The following is a 20,685-nucleotide window of genomic DNA, read 5'->3' on the forward strand; positions in this document are numbered from 1 at the left end:
TCATACAGTCCTATCATTGTGGGGACTCTCCATTCATTTGTATAGGCAAAACCCTAATGCTAATCTAATCATGATAACCTTAACCATAAGTAACCAAACAACCTACAAAACTTTTGACAATTTTAGTTTTTTTGATTGTATTCAGATTTTTTTTTTTTTATAAAACTCAGTAAAACTGAGGTCTATAATGTGGGGACCTGAAAAATGTCTTCCCAAGTTCAAACTTCCCAAGCTTTTATCACATTGTGGGACAATTGATTCCCTCAGTGTGGCAAATGTAAGTGCACATAGACACACAAACGAAAACATGCTTACATGTTACTCTAATAAAAGAGAAACTCAGTACATCGTTATGATGTTTAAGAGTGCAAAGGGAATAAATGAGGCTTTGAACCCTGTGGGTGGGGGGGGGGTCACCTGTCAGTCACTGTCTAAACCCAGAGGGATCCAACAGAGCAGTGCAACTGCAGTGAGTGACAGCACATAGTAACCCTGCCTGCTAAGGGTAAAGTCAGGCTTCTCCGATTCCCACCTTAGGAATGTGTGCGGAGTGGCACCGATGTCGGGAAGCTGGTCGCAATTCGATCGCATGGCTTCTGCTTTCATTCACATTTGGCACTGCAGCAGTCACAGTGAGCAGTGATATCAGATGGATGGAGAATAAGCCTTGAATGTACATTTTTTAAAGATAATTGTCTGCCTAAACCCCACTGGTGCAGAGGCTGGTGACTTAGTGTGCTGATAGTATTTGGCCAAAGACCAGTGGAAAGCAAAATCACAAGCCATTTTGTTGCTAATGGCCAAATGCAGTTTGTGAAATGCTCATTCAGCCATATTGTAACAGCCCTAACGCTTGTAATACTCAGTACAGCCATGAGGTGGCTCTAGAGTGAAGACACCGGGAACAAGCACGAGTCATTTGTGTTGTCATGTTATGTGCAGTGTGGCTTAAAAGACATTAGCATGTTATGACTGATTTGCTGCACTCTAAGTCATAAAAAATCTGAATCACAGATGTCATATTGCAAAACATTATAATGAAAACCACAGCAAATAAACACCACACACCAGTTCTGTGTTTGTATAAAAGATATTTACTTCAATTATCACACCTAGGGTGCTAGTGAATAATAATAATAATAATAATAATAATAATACATTGTGAGCTTCATACAGTGATATTGCTTCTCCATATTGTATAGGGACTGTCTTACAGTGCTCAGAACAGACTACATGACTTAAATATTAAAAAACATGTATAAAAAAAAAAAACAGATGAAACAGAGTGGGAGCAAGAGAGAAAATTACTTTATCAGAGGAAACAGCAACAACCCCCCCCCCCCCCCCCCCCAACGATTAACAATCAGGCAGCCTCTCAAAGGACTACGCAGACTGACTAATGGGATGAGGTGGGGGGCGGGGGGTGTTTATGCCTGTTTGATGGGCTAAGCCTCTTGGACATCAGAGGCAGCAGTTCGGGCTACCTGGGGGGGGGTGCAGGATCCACGTGTGCTAACGCAAGACTCCACCTGAGCTTTGAGACGTAGTACGTAACTGAACCAGCTTACTTGGCTCTCCTGCTTTGAGTTTAAAGCTTAATTTTAATAATTTTTAAATAGAGAAAATCCAAAAACAGGCAAAAACACCTCAGCAAAGTACAGCCCAATGCTCCATGTGCACAGAGTGTCACAATGCCATTTCAGGACCCTGGGGGAATCGGTACTGCGAGGCTAAACACATCAGGGGAAGATCTGCTGTTACTGAGGAAACTTTTCGGTGGAGAGGAGTTCTTCCAAATAACACCAGGGTTTAAAAAATACAGAGTTCAATGTGAGGTATGATTTAAACAAAAACAAACGAAAAAAAACAACAAAAAAAAACAATACCTTCACAAAAAATAAAATTGCACAAAAAGCCACATTTGCACAACTGAGGTCCCCAGCCAGACAGTACTGGCTGAATGCTGGCGCCTTGTCCAGCCACGATTTGAGGAAAAGTCTCTCCAACATTTAAAAGCTAAAGAACAGCAGGGTAATGAAATGTCATTATTATTTGGTATAAAATTTTCTGTTACAAATTGTCAAAAAATAAATGGTGACATCCTGTAAATGGAGACAGGGCTCACCTTTACACCCCTTTAGTGCATCGTGTAAGTATAAATGCGGGGGGGAAAAAAGGCGGCTGACCTAGTGCAGTGTTTCTGAAACTGGTCCCCGGGGACCCCCAGAGAGCTGGGAGGGAGCGAAAACGTGGACTGGCTGGGGGACCCCGAAGACCGGATTGGGAATCACTGACCTAGTGAAGATTGCATTGTGGGAAAAGGTGGGTTTACATATTCTACACATGCTGCACTGAAGGACCACAAGAAAGGCTGCCTTCACCAACACACCAAGGTTGGAGACCTCTGGCACTTAAACGCTGTGATTCAGTGTGGCCCGAACCCCCCCCCCCCCCCCACCATCCCCACACACATACAATGCGTGCACACATTTATGCCACACTGTACATTTTTTTCCCCCCCACTTGTAGATAAAAGTAGTGTCCCTGTTTAAGTCGTCAGCTGAAAAATATTCTTCTACAAAAAGACTGCTTATAAATCTGGTAAAGTAGTAAAGTGATAAAATGTGTATAACCACAAAACTGGCAGCGAGTATAGGTAGCTGTCCTTTTAATACACTTTGTCAATGCAAATCTGTATAGGACAGCCTCTTACAAAGAGCTGAGGCTGAAAAGCAGGGTATGATCGAACTGGGGGCCGATAAAAGGTTGACAATGTAGAGAGAATCTATTTGCAGGGTGCGCCGATTTTCACGGAGGATGACATCAGCTCCAGACTTGCACGCCAGTAGTGAAGCTTGACAATATAACAGATTAGAGCCCCCAGCAGACAAACTTTACGGGGGGAGGACACGGCTGTGACTACAGCACAGAGAGGAGAAAGAACCCCATCTACTCCACACTTCATGCAAGAAAGCATTTGGTGGACTAGGAAACAGCATTTCAGATCAAACATCCTGACTAGCAGCAAAGTACTGTGGGAGATGGAGTTTAAGCTTCCATGGTCTCCTTCCCCCTGCACAAGGTCTGTAGCTGCAGCTCCTGGTTCCAGCTTGTTTTATACAGAGTATCAATACTCCATCATCCCCAAAGAGCTGTTCAAGGTGAGCCCAAAAAGCCCTTACTGTAAGATCCAGTATCATAAATAAACTCACATGAGATTTTGTGATGAGACACTCAATGCGGAGCGCAAGCTCCTTAAATGAATCTATTGCATTCTGTCAACATACCAGAGAAACATCGTTTTAAAATGTCTGAATGGGATGGAAAAAAACCTCGCAAATTCATTATCATTATAAATTAGGTTAGCTCTCCATACTCAATGGTCTTTTGGAATTATACCATCTCACTTGTCATACTAGAGACGCCTGTGGTGGTCATGTGGAAACAACATGCATGGACAGAGTGAAAATGGGCGACGCAGTACTGCTCTTGCATGCAATTTCACTTTGGGATCTTCCATTACTTAAGCCTGGGTTCACCCCTTAAGCCCTGACTATTCAGGCTGCGTACAACAGCCTCTCTGATACAGAGACCAAACGGCATGAACGCAAAGGACTTTTCAACTTGACTAGAGCATTTATTGCATATTTGTGCCATCCAGTCAAGGTTGCCTTCTTGTTTATCTAAATACTCGGATCGACTCTTGATGCCTACACACAATAAGCCAGTTAGCTTACAGCGCTCTCTAAGTCCCCAGGTCCACGACACCCCCATTTCTCAAACACGAAGGACAGCAGCAGCCTTATAGTGTGGTTCATATCTTGCAGCTCTCTGATTCCTTGGGTGTGCTGGCTATGCTACGTTAATGTAAGTGTGGGGTGAGGAATACAGCTATTATACCGAAGGAAAAGTCGGACACAATCTTGGCGGTGCAGACTGTGAAAATCCAAAACGGCAGCGTAACTCTAACTCCCCTCCTGCTAACGGCTCGGTGCGTTATGCTTACAGTTTCTTTGTGAAAGGGGAACGCCAGAACAGCACTATACAGGAACCGTAACACACCTTCTGATATACTTTGTTTTAGTATGCCCTTAAAACATGTACAGAAAGACTAAATGATTAGAAACACTTAACAGAAAAATGTACAAGAAAACACTATTTACTTATTTCTTTTAATCTGACAAAGGTTCTGTTAGAAAAGTTACTCCAATGGACTGCATTATTTGTTCGTATAATGCGAGAGATATGGAGAAATCGATCAATAATCCAAGCACATCTACTCCAGAATCAACCCCAGGGCCCCAGCTGAGTCTCTAGGGCCCAAAAACTTATATGGAGAATGGAGCCGCAGATGCACAGTAAATCTACATCATAATACTTCAACAATAATAACAAACACAACCCATAAAATGCTTGACAGCTTAAGGAAACGCTATAAGGATATATTCTTATCTGTACAATTTTATATGACAGTGTATAGAATATCTATAGCAATCTGTTTTAGTTCTATACAAAAATATTTGCAAAAGGGCAAACTCCTGAATATCGTCCAAAAGAATCACATTGAATCTGTAGTAAATTGTACACGTTCTGACTGAGTGTTTGGTACTGAGGATTCACATTCATCCTTGTGAATTCTCACAATGTCAATGATGAAATGATTAAAAAAAAACAAAAAACAAAAAAAGAATCTGAATAACACACGAAATGCCCTTTGAATTAACCAGTGTCACTTTGGGAGTTGCATTCTACAGCCACGTTCCCCCTATTCTTCATAAGATGCCAAGTCCTACCCGTTCGCTCAGAATACAAGTGCACATCCATGAGAGCAACAGACGAGGTGAGCATGTCTCCCTTTGTCAAAGAGGACACACAGAGAGGAGAGGAAATTCATGTCTACTGTCAGCCTTTTACTGACAAACTCAAGCTGATTTTTTTGTATCCTACAGTACCGTACATGAATAGACAGTTATTCTCTTTAAAGAAATGTATATCTGCTAGCAGGATCCATTCAGTGTCGCCGAGGCTCTGAGAACTTTTGGTCCTTGTGTGATGTTCCTATTACCTGGCTTCAGTGTCGCTCCCTTTCACCTCAGTTGTTTCTTTTTACTTGTACACTCAACGCGCGACACCCTGGCTGGCAGAGATACAGATAAAGGATGCGGCCAAATAACCGGCGGCTCCTCAACCCTGCCAGTAAAATTCTCTCTGCTACATCACGACGTGTATTAGTGACACAGGGCGTGTGAATGACAGCTGACGACACGACCGCTGATGAGAGGCGTACCAGGCTAGGTTTTCAGTGTTGTGTTACGCAACATCCCAACCCTCTCCTTCCTCTGGGAGACAGCAGCTTGACTCGCATGATGTAAACTGGGAGACATTGCAAGGGACACATAAAAACAATGTCTGCTGACCTTCAAAAGCTTTAAAACATTTAAATGCATAAAACAACCCGTTTAACCACCATTATTTGGCTTTTATCTAATCATGCACAAGTTTTGTCGACTTTTTACATCACGGATGCTCAGATATTTAAAAGTTGACCTTAACGGTAGATTTGCTGTGACACACAGAGCTGACGCTCCTGAAATGTGAACAGGCAGGAAACAGAAAACCCAAAGCCCATCGCCCAGCAGCACCGATTCTTATGTGAATCACGTTTCTCAGACCAAGATGGACGCAACACAAAATGGTAACGGCAGAGAGCTGAATAGCAGAGCATTCCTTTTTGGGGAAACGTCACTTCATGAAAAAGACTTGGTGATTAAAATATTTTTGTAGAAAATGGAGGTTCAAGTTACTGAGGGCAGCAAAATTTATTCTGTCACTTCATCACTCAATGTGATCACTGGAGTAAGACATTCTGGAGAATAGATTCAATCCAAGCTCTCTGTCTCATCACTGGTAGCTGAACCACAATGAGTGGAAGTAATGGCTGTATGCATCGTGCTGCTCTCGAAAGTGTACAGCCAAGTCACTGTGAACCCTGAACTCATTTGGAACGGTATGGGGGGGATTAGAGCTACAATTCCCTGGTGCACCCTACAGTCCGACTGGAAGACCCTGGCACTGTTACAAGCCCACATAACACAAAGCTACGTCGACCCCCTTGCATCAGGGATGTGACATTTATACATGAGACTCCCTGAAACTGCTGGCTATAGCCTTAGAATCTCACTAGGCATGGGGAAAGAAGGTGGCCGAAAGAGAGGACCAGCGTCTCTGTGGGGCATAAGCTGTCAGCCACGCTGAAGAAAACACACAGCTGATCCTGCGAGGGGAACACAAACCAAACAAGAAGGGAAGAAGGGGAGCTTGTTACAGGTTTGGTTCAGGCTTCAGCGTACTATGTGCTCCATCCAAAACCGATTCCTGACAAAGACCATAAAGACTCCCATGGACTCTACATGTACACACAGGAAAGCGCACGCAGTGTGAAATTACACTGAGCTACCTAAACAGTAGAACTATCTTCTCAATAGGCTTAATTCATTTTTCAGTGGCAGCTGCACAAGGCTTTGTTTGACGAGTGAATGGGGGCGTGTGACAGCATCATACAAAGAAAACAGAATCAATCCGGGGCTTCACACCAAAACAGCCTCCCAAGTTAGAGATGGACTGAAACCTTACTGCATTGGCGGCAGAGCGAATCATCAGGATCGCTCTCAAGGCACTCTGGACTATCCATGGCTTGGAAACTGTCAGTAAAACAGCTAAGTGCTACCAATTATTAAGCGTTTTATCAAACTCACTGGGAAGATGCGTGAATGAAATGCCAGTGCTATAGCATCAACTGCATTCATTATATAATACCTATTGTGCTTTTTTAAATAAACACCGAACACACAAGCAAAAAACCATCCAACATTTCCAACTAGTGTGACCCTGCAGCCCAGAGTTCAAGAGGAACTTAATTTGTCTGTGAAAGGGACCTGGGTCTTCACAGATGCCTGTGCTTCTTTTTGACACTGTGTCACTGCCCCCTGCTGCCCTCCTGAGTAATTGCATTACCCTTGCTGTGCTGTAGGAGCGGCCCAGGCATGCAGTGATAGACTCTTCGTCATAACACTGAGGTCACAGCTGTCTCAGCTGTGCAATCCTGGCTGGGTGCCAGTCTAGAGAGTGGATTAAGTGTAGGCCACATTAAGTGCTCAGATCACAGGGCAGTGCTATTACAGGTAGATTTTAACCATAGACTTTATAACATTTATGATATTTTAGCCTATGCAAGAGCTAAAAAAAATGGAAAGTTCATTTTAAGCTGGTAGAAAACAACCTTTTCTGGAAAAGGTTATCAGCACAATGACAGCACCTCAAAACAAGATTAAAAATTACAAACAGCACAATTTCACTTGTCTTTCTAAGCCCAGCCTGTTCCGTTGACATGTCTGCTTTTAAACTCTTAGAGAGTGTCCAGGGACATTTGTGCTTTAAACATGGTAGGCATGGGCTAAGGCTGGCCGTCTAAAGGCTATGGCTCCTCTTTTCTCCCGCATGCTCATATAAAAACAAGGAACGCACATCATTAAGTACAGAAATGTGAAAAAACTAGGCGCACAAACATACAGCGCCTGCAGTAACATGCCTTCCAGACTTTTCTGGAAGTCCTTTTAAGACAGATTTTACCAGGCTTACCCTGTCAGCTTCTGCCATTACTGCATTCGAAACTGTGAGAAAGACAACTTACACGCTGAAGCGTAATTCTCTTTTGCGATACGGAAAACATTATTGTGACGCATCTTTTTCCCTCTAGTCCTGAATCTGCACAGCACATCTGGCTGTCCATCACTCTGAAAACAAGCCTTGTGCAGGACCACACGCAGACCCAATCGCTCAAGTATGGGAGTAGGATATATAAAAAAAAGTGTGACGTCAACTCTTTCTGACCAGGACTTACTTCACAATGAAATCAAAAGTTTGACCCCCAACCCCCCCCCCCCCCACCCCAGTTTCCTGGCCTCCAAAATCTTAACTGCTGCTCGTTCCTCTTGGCTCGAGATGCACCTGAGGCTGCTGCTCCTGTACAGAGCGTGAACAGCTGACAGCCCTGTAGCCGACCTGTTGCTGCTCTTTACGCCCCAAAGCCTTAGATGCCATTTTATCTCGCATATGACCCGTTTGTGCCAGTTAGTCTTCTGCACGGCTCAAAGCCTGACCTATGAAACAAAACACTGAAATAAAATCAACATACGGTACTAAAACTTCAGTGAAGTGTGCTGAGGTGTCGTCTATTTCTGTCCTCCGGAAACATCACTCCAAATAAAAAAAAGTAACGTGAACTGTGAACGCACCATATAACGCTATCGTCATCATTCTTATTCATTGCTTACCTATTTCTTTTAAACAATATAAATGTCAGAATAGTCCTCAGAGTACACTAATATACAAGTATGACAACTATATCTTGTAAGTAATACCCAATACTGCCGGCAGTCTATCAGTCTAAAAAACAAAAAAAAACAACAAAAAAAAATTACTTCCCCCATTAGAATCCCTTCAATAAAATACAAAAAAATGAACAAAAACCAAATGAAATAAGACATTGAAATGAAAAATACAGCACCTATAAATAAGCAGAAAGAACAAAAAAAATATATATATATATCTCTAAAATAATCTACTGTAAGTTTTCATAGGATATGGAAATAGAAGTAACCTAAAGATCAGTTACATAAGAAGCAGTAGAAATCGATAAAACGTCTTAAAGGAAGTGGGCGGCATTTGTGCACTCTGTGTGTGCGCGGGTATGTACAAACTAAAGCCCCACACAGGAGCCCCACACAGGAGCCCAACACACGCTGGATCACACGCTCTGGGATGGGCCTGACAAGGGCAGCGGTACCCGTGTCGTACCTTCCCAGCCTCTCTCTCCGTCTCACACACTGATGAAAACACACACACACACACACACACACAACGGGGAGGCAGTGGGCTGGCAGGCACTGAAATTGTGGGGGAGGGGGTTGAAGTCAGATGCATGCTAAGACTGGAGGTTGGATCCACTCGACAGCTTACATCTCGGGAAAGGAGTCCGTGTTCAGAGATACTAGGGTGCTCATGTCCCCCCCCCCCCACCATCCCACCCCCCCATTCTCCGTGGCAACCGCAGCAATTGCCGTTCGGCAACCGTCGGTATTACACTGAACATATTCAGAAAGGGCAGCCAGTACAGGGGCAAAGAATCAGTAGCAAATTATGATCGTAAAAGAGATTAAATTTCCGCATCCCTTAGGTGAGGGGCAATTTTTCTCCTAGGTAATATGAGTTTACGATAAAAATCTCTTACTATATAAAAGGCCGATCCGATTTTGGGTGGTGGGTGAAGCGGGGACAGTATGAATCACCTGATATTTTTTCTGGCAGCTCGGCCGACAAATCTGAATGGGATGGCTTCAGACAGACTGGAGGGAGTGGATGCACCACTTGGGTGATCGAAAGCTTTGGTATTCAGTCATTTGGCTAGTTTCTGCTGCTGTGCTCATGTTAACCAGTTGGGTTAAAAGCAGTTGGGACCCGTTCTAGGAGATTCTCCCATGCTCTCTCTCTCTCTTTGATTGGGGGGGGGGGGGGTAAGTCAATATGCGAGCTGCCCTTTGTAAATATAATTCAAGGTTACATGCAGGAGACTGGCGAGGGAGGAGGTACTATGAGGGCAGTATGTCGTGTGACTTGCATGTTGGGTAAGAGTGCATAATAGAGTGAACCACTTGCTCCCTGCTGGTGCGTGGCCACACCCCTGCATGCGAGATAACCGCACACAGAGGGAATCTGAACAATATACATATTTACACAAAACAGTGAGTAGCACAGGGCTACGGCAAGATGCTGCCAACCTTTGCTAAGGGATCGCCCTGAGCCCTGAGCCTCGGACTGGAGTGTGCCGAGCCCAGCCACGGCCCCCAGGCCAGCGTAATGCGGTAGCCCTAGGCCACACTGCCTGCCCAGGCATGAGGTCTCAATAGTGTGGTTTTTGTGGTTAGAGGTTAAAAAGCAGGTTATTTTCTGTCTCTTAAAAATATCTAGACTGAAATATTTCTCCATGTGTACATTATTTTTTTTGTCTTTTTTTCTGCTGCGAGTCTTTCCTGATTTCGGCCAGTGGAGCATGTTACACAAACGCCCCGAGGCCCAGATGCAGACCAAGAAGTCAGTTAAAGCTATGAAATAAATGTGCACCTACTTGTCAAAGAGCTATAGATCATTTACAAGAAATAAGACTAAAACCAGCTACCACCACATTTTTACTCATTATTTGTTTTTCCTGATGAACATTATTTTTGAGTTAAAAAAATCTGTGAATTAAAGTGATATCTCATTATTCCTTTTAAAACCAGAGTATCTGTTGTTTTTTTTTTCGTCTCTCAAAATAGCTAGGATTCCAAACTAGTACTGTTTAGAGTCGACAGACTGTGCAATCTCTTAGTGGCAACCAAATTGCTATAAAAAATTTTTGATGGAAAAAAAAAAAGCCTCTAAAAAAAAAAAAAAAATTCTTTCCAAAGTAGTCCATAGTCTGACGGAAATCCATAGCCATTAAATGGCGGCTTGGTGAGCAAGGAACCGTCGTAAGGGGGGGCGGGGGTGCTGTTTGTAAGTGCTTGGCTTTTTTCAGTCTTCGTACTGGACAGTAAAACATATACACGACATGAGGAGGGAGACGAGAAAAACATCACGACAGACGTGATGGGGAGGGGGGGTAATGTAACAGTTCTTAAGTTCCGTCATGTGTGGGTCAGGTGGTGGTGGGGGGGCTCACTGGAGGGGCGCGGTCGGAAACGCTCCTGCGTGGCGCAGTAACCTCTCGGAGGAAAAGCAGTTGGACAGACAGACACAGCTTCCTTCCCCTGCTCCCCTGCTCGAAGCTGCGCAGTCTCCTGGAAGTGAAAGCTCCTGTCTGCACCGTGTCGCACCATTGGCCGGGGATGCTTCTGCCCTGTGGCCAGCAGGGCTTTTAAGTGCTTTTCTCAACAGAACCACACCGAGGAGTTTGATTTATTTTTTTTGTCCCGTTCATACCTCCCTTCCTTTCTTCCTCTCCGAAAAAGAAAATCTATAACATGCCAGCTTTCCCGCTGCGCTGTACCAGGCTTGGCCATGGCTCTGCAGTCCAGGTAAGAATTAACTTAAAAAAAAAAAAAAAGTTACCCTCCCCCCTGCCCCCGCCAGAGGGGCTTCAGAACTCCCACTCGGAGGGCTCCTCGCGGCTGGCCGCCTTCTCCAGCCGATGGATGATGTTGTTGAGGTTGGCAGCCTTCTTCTTCCGTAAACTGCTGTCCCTGGGGTTTCTAGTGCCTGGGGGCGCCGTCTCGGGGAAGCTGAACAAGCTGCCGATGGCGCCGCCCTTGTGGCTGCTAGTGCCAGGTGGGCTGAGGGCTGAGGTAGGAATGTCCTGAGAAGCAAGGGTACCAGAGGGCACCTCTGCGCTTGCCTCCTCTCTAGCCTCCCCCGGGTCGGCCCCGCCGCCCTCGGAGACTCCCCTGTACTCCTCCGAGCCCGATGCTGGGCCGGGCCGACCCTCCACCGTGCCGTCTGACTCGGTACCATCGCAGCTATCGCCCTCGCCTGCCTTGCCCCCACGGGCTGAGGGGGAGCTCCCTTCTCCCGCGGCAGCCTGGATCTCCTCAATGAAGAGCTCACGGCGGATTCGGGACCTGGGTCATAAGGATGGTGGCGCAGGTGTCAGAACTACCCAGATATACAAAGGTCACCTACACTCAGGACCCTGCAGATACTCCACCAGGCTTATTACATGCTTCCAAATTGCACAGAATGTATGGGCCTGTAAAGGTTAGGCGTTAGGTGTTTATTCATACACAACCCGTTTAGTGAAGGACTAGCTTCAGCACTGTGGTGAAACCTGAAAAGCCCCCCCTCCCACCTGACCTGTAATTGTGGAACCAGTTGATGACAGTGCTGGTCTTGAGGTTCAGCTGGCTGGCCAGCTCCTCGATGGTTTTGGGTGAGGGGTACGGCTTCTGCTGGTAGGCCCGCTTCAGAGCCTCCTTCTCCTCGGGGGCCAGGACCACACGGGGCTTCTTCAGCTGGTGCTGCTGGTGCTGGGGGCTGCTTCCCTGGCTTGTTTCCCCCCCGGCCTCAACGGACTGGCTCTCGCTCACCGAGCTGTGGCGGCGCTTCATGTAGGCTGTGGAGAAACATGCATGATGGATCAGCCCAAGAAACTGTACTCAGTATGCCGAAGGGGGACATAAGTTGTACTGACTGAGCCGAGGGGGCCAGTAAACTGTACTGACTATGCCGAGGGGGCCAGTAAACTGTACTGACTATGCCGAGGGGGCCAGTAAACTGTACTGACTGCGCCGAGGGGGCCAGTAAACTGTACTGACTGCGCCGAGGGGGCCAGTAAACTGTACTGACTGCGCCGAGGGGGCCAGTAAACTGTACTGACTGCGCCGAGGGGGCCAGTAAACTGTACTGACTGCGCCGAGGGGGCCAGTAAACTGTACTGACTGCGCCGAGGGGGCCAGTAAACTGTACTGACTATGCCGAGGGGGCCAGTAAACTGTACTGACTATGCCGAGGGGGCCAGTAAACTGTACTGACTATGCCGAGGGGGCCAGTAAACTGTATTAACTGCGCCGAGGGGGCCAGTAAACTGTACTGACTGCGCCGAGGGGGCCAGTAAACTGTACTGACTATGCCGAGGGGGCCAGTAAACTGTATTAACTGCGCTGAGGGGGCCAGTAAACTGTACTGACTGCGCCGAGGGGGCCAGTAAACTGTACTGACTACGCCGAGGGGGCCAGTAAACTGTATTAACTGCGCCGAGGGGGCCAGTAAACTGTACTGACTGCGCCGAGGGGGCCAGTAAACTGTACTGACTATGCCGAGGGGGCCAGTAAACTGTATTAACTGCGCCGAAGGGGCCAGTAAACTGTATTAACTGCGCCGAGGGGGCCAGTAAACTGTACTGACTGCGCCGAGGGGGCCAGTAAACTTTACTCACAGGGCTTGGGGGGAGGGGGGGGGAGTATACTGTACTCACTGTGCCAAGGAGGGCAGTAAACTGTACTCAATGCACTGAGGGGGCCAGAAAATTGTACGCACTGCGCCAAAGGGGTCAGTAAACTGTTCTGAGTGCGCTGCGGGGGCCAGGTAACTGTACTCACTACAGCAAGCGGGCTAGTAAACTGTACTCACTGTAGTGAGGGGCCGAGAAATTACACACAGGGCTAAAGGGGTCAATAAACTGTACTGACTGTGTCGAGGAGGCCAGTAACCTGTACTCACTGTGGCAAGGTGGTCAGTAAACAGTACTCACTGCAGTGAGGGGCCAAGAAATTACTCACAGGAAATTACACATAGGGCTAAAGGGGTCAATAAACTGTACTGACTGTGTCGAGGAGGCCAGTAACCTGTACTCACTGTGGCAAGGTGGTCAGTAAACAGTACTCACTGCAGTGAGGGGCCAAGAAATTACTCACAGGAAATTACACATAGGGCTAAAGGGGTCAATAAACTGTACTGACTGTGTCGAGGAGGCCAGTAACCTGTACTCACTGTGGCAAGGTGGTCAGTAAACAGCACTCACTATGCTGAGAGGGGCCAGTTCAGAATGATTAAAAGCAGCTATTTATGCAGCTGTATACACTGCAGATAGTATGAGCTGTGGACACATTTGCACACCAGCACCCAGGTTATAGATGGTAAGACAACCACAGTCATGCAATAATCACAGGAAGAACTGTAACAGGAAAAGCTAGCTCTGTGTCTTGCAATTTTTGATGACATCTCAAGCCTCAAGTGTTTACAGCTAAAAAATGAATGCTATTAGCTGTTTCAATCAAGGGCTTAACAGAATATGAGTTCCCTGCTCAGCTGACACGGCTGAACGTTCAGGTCGGGTGATGCTCTGTAAGTGAATCGAAAGCCTGTTCAGTGACATACAAGGATAGAGCTAGACATTGCTCTGTAAAGGCACTGTACTTCATTACTGTCAAACCCTGTGACGATGCCTCAACATCCTCATATATCCTACAGGGTTCGCAGACTGTGTGGTCATTTTGCATAAAAATTAAAGTAAAACAGAATAACTAAGGAGAGTTAGTTTGTTATTGCAGTTTCAACATAATGCAGAATGTGGACAGAATTAGATGAAGTAAAAAACAGCTCACTCTGAAGTTCTGCCACCAGGGGGCAGTACAATCATACTTAAAGATCTTCCTGATTAATGACAATTCTAGAGCCCTGCTCATAAAATGCCACAATACCCTCAAAATTCTCACTTATACTAATTTCAAAATCCAAATACTTCCATTATCCATTAACAGACTGTAGCCAACTCAAGATACTGCCATTTAAAAGCACAATTCTGTGACTCAGAATTCAAAATGTCACTAATCTTCAAAGATGTCAGATGTTTTGCTTCTTGTCAAGAATAAAACTCAGTTCTTTTCAGCACAAAACTACACAGCACCACAGATAAAAAAAAATACTAACCTTGAATATCATCCTCATTGCCCAACTATTGTATAAATACTGTTTTGCTGTTGATGCCCCAAACTAACACGAGCAGTTTGAGGCCCATTTCAGGCCAGCCGGGCCCCCGTGCGACTCCCCAAGCTTGACGGTCCCCCCACCCCTCTGGAAGGCAGATGACGATCCCCTGTCTTTAAAGAACCGGTTTTCCTGCTCTCTTACTGCTGGTCTGAGGTCAAACGCAGGCAGCACAGCCCCTCTGTGGGAAACGCTGCAGGATCGCCCTCTTCCCAGGGCTGACATGTTTAGACAGAGGTCCCAGTTGCCCAGCGGAGGGCGGCGAGCTCTAATGAATGGTCCCTGGCGGACGGCCCGCGCGGCACTTGACTCATAATGAAGAAATTGTCATCTGCACCCAACAGCACTGGCAATGTCACGTCTACCCCGGGAGGAGCGTTAAACAGGCCTAATCACTCCAAGAATGTGCTCTTGGTTTGCATGGGGGGGGGGGGGGAGGCAGCCGAATGCACTGGACTTTGAATAAGTGAGGCCCTGGAGAGACTTCAGAGTGTCACGTCTGATGAAAATGGTGACATCCATCTCCCAGATCAATCTCGACAGTGAGAAAGAAAGCTGCCTTTTATGGGAGCGGCCGGGGCAGTGGGAGGGGGGGGCAGGCAGCGTGGTTTACTCGCAGCTGGAGGGCACATCTCGGCCATTACACGAACCGGGGGGGGGGAAAAATTGAAAGCTCAATCAAAAAAGGCCTTTCTTGATCCCTCTTGAGTCTTTACTTCCAGCATGTATTTTTAGGAACACAACACTGAAGCACTTAGAAAATGGAACGTCTGAGACAGAGGCTCATGGGAAAGGAGAGGACGAAAGAACAAAGCGCCATGTTCCCCAGGAAAGCTTGGGAACCTTCTCCATGGTTAATGAAGGTGAACAGACATTAACATCAGCGCGGTTTCACAGATAATTAAAATGTTTTCAGGCACATCGCACGGAATCGCATAAACTCGATTGAGCTGAAGCTATTTTACAGCCCCTGGTTTTATTCTGAGTACTGCTGGATGTCCATCAACGCACGCAGCTTTCTGCAGACGCCCAGCTTTCACATGGAAGCTCCTCCTCCAAGAACAAACTCCTCTGCACTCAAGTTAGCAAAGCCAATGAACATGTACCGTGCAGGTTAAGGGAATGGACTCAGGAGCTCTTTGAGATCCAGGAGGAACCATTTAACCTAAATTACGCTAATAAAACATACAGCTGTATAAACTGGAAAAACAAAGTTCTTGAGGCACGAATGTCAGAAGTGACAATGTGGGTGGAAAGGCAGGCTGGGGTGTGGGGGGGCACCTTTCTCTCCAGCTGCTTTGTGATCATGAGCCTCTCCATGCTGTGCAGGTTACCGGCCTCCACGCACCCGGCTCGGTGGCGCCCCCCTCAGGCTCACCTTTCTTCTCCAGCCGCTTCATATCCATGAGCTTCTCCACGTTGCGTGGATCGCTGAGCCACAGCTGCATGCGGACGAAGGGCTCGCGACCTTTCAGACTCAGCTTGTGCCAGGGTTTGGGCCGAGCCAGCAGGTCCGACACGGAGCCCTGCGTCAGGCCCAGGATGGTCTCCCCGAAGAGGCGCTGCCCTGGAGGACACAAACACCCAGAACGCGAGGCGTCAGGCCCAAGGCAAACAGATCCAGGCCTCACCGAGCCTTCCAGCAGGGGGCAGGCAGAAGGGGGAGACGGCATCAAAAGTGCCTGCTAAATAACAATGAACGTTACCAAGAATGCGGGGATCAGTGTGGCTTACCAGACAGTCCCGCTTTATAGGCGCATGTTGGAATACGGCCCTCTGTTGTGTGTGTTCCCACCGCCCGCCAACACTGGCGTGTCTAAAAAGTGCTAGCATGCGACAGAGCGGCATGCGACAGAGCGGCAACCCTTCCAGCGCCAACGCCGCTTTCTCATCGCTCTACCCGCATTCTGCTCCACGTCACCTCAGCCCCGACTGGACGGGACAAGGACGGGCGACTACGAACTGCACAGAGATTTCAGTCAGATTGCTTCTGGGGCCAAGGCAACTGGATATCAGAGTACTTTTAGAATGCGGGTTCCAGACTGCCTTAATAAAGCAGCACGTCTTTACGCAGCATCTTATTTTACACGACAAAAAAAGCCAAGGGTCAATGTTTAAAGCAGATGGACCATGCAAAAAGAGCGACTGAAACAGATCACACTCTGCGAAGATAGAATAATACTTCTTGGTATGCATAAACTGAAAAAGCCATTTATATTCCCTGGATGTGAAATGTATTGTGCCGCCTTTCGTCTCAAATGAGCCGGGACCACAGTTCAAAATGGCATTTCGATGACTGAGAACTCGACAGGCGGAAACGATTTTCGCAGAGACCTGGATATGGGGCCGGAGATGCAACTCCTCGCATGCTCACCCGGGGGCGATGTTTTGGAAAGTGCAGCTCCCAGGGCTCGGGGAGCGCGGATCCCCCAGCCTACCCCACCGTCCCCCTTTCCCCACACAGACGCTTTGCTAAATTCCCCATGAAAACAGCTTTCTAATCGTTTAACGGAGGTAAACCTCGCTGCAGGGCTCACAAAACATCAGCAGAACGACTTCCTGTCACGTGTGACTGGCTACCCCCCCACTGTGAAGGCCATGCTTCAGCAGAGAAGGGGCCTGCCTACACGTCCTCTGGCTCCTGAGCTGGGACCCCATCCACCTGGGCCCGAGCTGATACACTAGAGCACTAGGCCCCCCCGGCACTGTCTATCCTGTCTAGCTGGAGGGGTTCTCCCCCCCCCGTCACACCAATGAAGAACCTCTCAACATCCTATAACTCGTTCATTAACAAAATTTCACCAGAAAAATAAAGCACAACACTCAATCAGAGATGCTGAGCAGGAATAATCACCTGATTTATTCTGCTCTAAAAGCCGTGGATAAAACGGGGCCGTCAGGCTGTGTCCCCGTGTGCTGACGGGGGCCACAAAGCAGCCTTTGTCAGGCCCCCTTCAGTGGAGGATCTTGCACACAGACGCACTTCAGGCCACTTTTTCGTTGACACTCAGGAGGACCAGCTCCTGTGAAGGCGCTGGCTTGACATAAGGAGTATGGCAGCGCGGACAGGAAGACGGGGTGCGGTTACAAGGCCAAGGACAGATTCCAAGGCCCCACCACTGATAAATCACAGGGCTGTGACAGGGCGAGGGGTGCCGTGCATGCTCTTCAGAACACATAATTACCATATGACCTTCAGATGACCCATTTGTGTAACTATTATGGGATTCACCTTGAACACAAATCTATGTGGCTACAGAGACTTAAGCCAAACAAAATGACTGTTCACCAACATTATTCCGAGTGAGACACAAAGCAGCCCACTTAGGGAGCCCCAAATACGGAGGATCCCGAGGCCACAGCAGCAGGCCAGCATTTCCATTCCGCGTAATCACTAAGTGCTCATCATTTCCCTAATTGGACTAATTTGTCTTTGCTCTCAGTGCTGAGTTTGCGAGTCAGGCCTCATCAGGAGCAGCACTGGAGATGCTCTGCCTTACGCCTGTGATTTATAACTCCCTGGGTACACTGGGGCTTGTTCCAGCTCACTTCTTAACGAATTAGTCATTAAGCGCATCACTTGCACCATTCAAATCATGTCCATTTTTTTTTTGTTTTTAATAAATAAATTAAGTGAAAACCTGCATCTTTGCGTTCCCTTGATTTTTTTTGCCTGGTTTAATACCAATTTAACGAAACAATTGTTAAATTGGTAGCACAAAACCTTGGACCGGATCGGAAATTCCCAAAGACGTTTGAAAGCCACCGTTTTGAGTATTATCCCAGATAAAGAAGCACACAAGGACAGAGAGACCAGCTTGGAAAATCTAGAAATACTAAGACCCACAGAGATGCAGAAGGCACCATGGGGGGAGCGGGAGACAGCCAGGGGGTGCCATGGACTGTCACACTCACCAAGGTTGTTGTCGGTCAGAACCTCCTTGACTTTTTTGGTGATGACGTATGTGTCCAGCTCGGGGGACATGGCCACCATCTCCTGGATGCTGAGGCCTGAGTGGCCAGGGACAGGCAGGGGCGCGGGAGCCAGAGACTCGGGAGGGTCGCTGGGCTCTGAGGCCGGGGGCTGGGTGGCCGGCTCGCCCAGGCTCTTCACGGACTCTTCGGCGGAGCTCAGGGGCGATTCAGGGGCGGGGCTGCAGCTGGCCGAGGTCTTCGGCGTGCTCTCTGTGGACAGGGGGGGGGGGAGGGGGGGGGGTCAGGGCACAGTAAGCACTCTGGCTGCAATGTGCTGTGAATGAAGCGTAGTACTGCGTTCACATGAACACATCTTCTACAGAATGGTCCAATAGCGTCGCTTCACTACAATGAACTTGCCCCCCCTCTCATTTATGATTGGCTGGCTGCATGTCATGACAACATGAGGTGGGCGGGGTCTAAACAGAAAGCAAAGCCAAGCTTTAACAACACAACCCAGAGCAATACCCCAGTGAAAATGTTTCAGAGACCCGTGCAACTGAATGCCAATTTACAGCAGAGCGCTTGGCTAAGTTACAGGCTAAACCAAAGGAACAAACATATGGGAAGAGAGTAACACTTCGGGAACCTGACCAGCTGTTCACAGCGCCCATGGAAAACTGACGGATAATTTTGCCAATTCAGCCGCTAGTAACCAAGACGACCCAAAGTCAGAGGGAGGGAAGGTGCGAGAACGGGGGGGGGGGGGGGGGGACTGTCCCTCAGAGTAAGGGGTGGGGGCAGTGCCAGCAGACACAGACAGACTCTGCAGGATTTACGATTGAGAAGCAGACGCTGTTGTCTAATTGAGGTAAACTGCCACCTAATGCGGCGAGATAAACATTCCCGCTGTGTGCGTCGCTGCGGCACAAACAAACTCCCCGCTCTCCCGGCTGACAGTGATTAATACCGAACAATTACATTCCAAACAGACACCGGCTTCAATTACATGTTACACGTGCAAGCAAGCAAGCGGATGGGCAGACCAAGAGGTCTGAGTCCCCAGGAAGGCGGGGGGGGGGGGGGGTCACAGGAACAGCCGCAGCGCTGTGGCTGCCCGGCTCTGTGGGTCTCCAGCCCCTCAGCCGTGTGGCTGACCGGTCCCTCTCAGGACGGAGAGTGGGGGGGTGGGGTACTCCAAGGCAAATAGGCTTCGGGCCGAATCTGGCGGCGGCCTGGGGGAGCCTGCCGGACCAGTGCATGGCTACAGCTCGCATGCTGCAATAATGGCGTGTGTCCCCAACGGCGACAGCACAGACGTCCTGGACCTGCACACCCACAGGAGACCCGAGCCGGTTTGGAGGTGGGGGCTTCAGGGTTAACAAACCGGCTTAACTACAGAGAAAAATCCCGTTTGTATCTAGACTGCCGGCCAATTAAAATTTTGATTAAATAAAATTAGTGCATGTTAAACAAGGCTGCATTCAATCATTAGAATGCTACACATCCATCTGCATTAAGTTGTACATTTCAAATGACCGCTCTGCATCCTCAATAGTGAACTAAGCTGTGAGAAACAGCATGTTTATTCTTACAGAAATTATAAAAAAACATCAGATAGCTAAGCTAAGGCAACAGACAGACCACAAGAGGGGCCCAAAGCAGGACATGGCAGGCTAGAAAGCACAATTAAGGCCAAATTAGCCCAGCGTATTGAATGAATGGGAGTATCAATAGGTTGGAATCAGCTAATTACACAATTATTGGCAATGACACGATAACTGGAGAGAGAGCGTATGTGCCAAGCCGTCGTGTCAGAAGCCATTAGCTGGCTGAGCCACATCCGTATGCATTTACATGAAGGGCTTCTGTCGGTGCCAGCGAACGGCAGTGCTGTCTATCTCACCGCAAGCAGAAAGTCTCCAAAGAGCTGTCAGCTCAGATTTACGTGGATCCGGGAAGCAGCCGACTCGTTGAGGGGGCTGCCCACTGTGTGATCTCAAAGCACTCTCTGGGCCCAGGCTGACCACATGGGCAAAGTGGGCGATGGGGGACTGGACGGGGGGGGGATCAGAGGCTACTACAGGGGTGGCCGACAAGTCATTTCTCGCAGGTACCAGCGACCGCAGATAGGGGGTGCCCTACCCGCCTCTGCAGGGAAATGCGGCCGACTGCGCAACCTGGATGCGGGGTAGGTGCAGCTCTGCTGGGTCTCCATGTCAGCCTCCCAGGTCGCTACGGTTGGTGGTAATT

The 20,685-nt window shown here is 48.0% G+C and overlaps 1 protein-coding gene across 8 annotated transcripts in view; it reads right to left on the bottom strand.

Annotated features, from left to right (window-relative positions):
* Positions 1 to 1,071: 1,071 nt before the first annotated feature.
* The window catches only part of cux1a (cut-like homeobox 1a), a 128,261-nt gene continuing 108,647 nt past the window's right edge, over positions 1,072 to 20,685 (bottom strand). For all 8 annotated transcript variants that reach the window (XM_023819420.2, XM_072702362.1, XM_023819416.2 and 5 more), the window contains 4 exons: positions 18,433 to 18,702; positions 15,896 to 16,084; positions 11,887 to 12,145; positions 1,072 to 11,654 (listed from right to left, as the gene is read on the bottom strand). In XM_023819420.2, coding sequence (XP_023675188.1) covers positions 11,177 to 11,654; positions 11,887 to 12,145; positions 15,896 to 16,084; positions 18,433 to 18,702 — 1,196 coding nt within the window. In that variant the 3' untranslated portion in view covers positions 1,072 to 11,176. The remainder of the gene's footprint in view (positions 11,655 to 11,886; positions 12,146 to 15,895; positions 16,085 to 18,432; positions 18,703 to 20,685) is intronic.

The sequence above is a fragment of the Paramormyrops kingsleyae genome, chromosome 18, assembly GCF_048594095.1.
Source record: "Paramormyrops kingsleyae isolate MSU_618 chromosome 18, PKINGS_0.4, whole genome shotgun sequence".
NCBI lineage: Eukaryota > Metazoa > Chordata > Actinopteri > Osteoglossiformes > Mormyridae > Paramormyrops > Paramormyrops kingsleyae.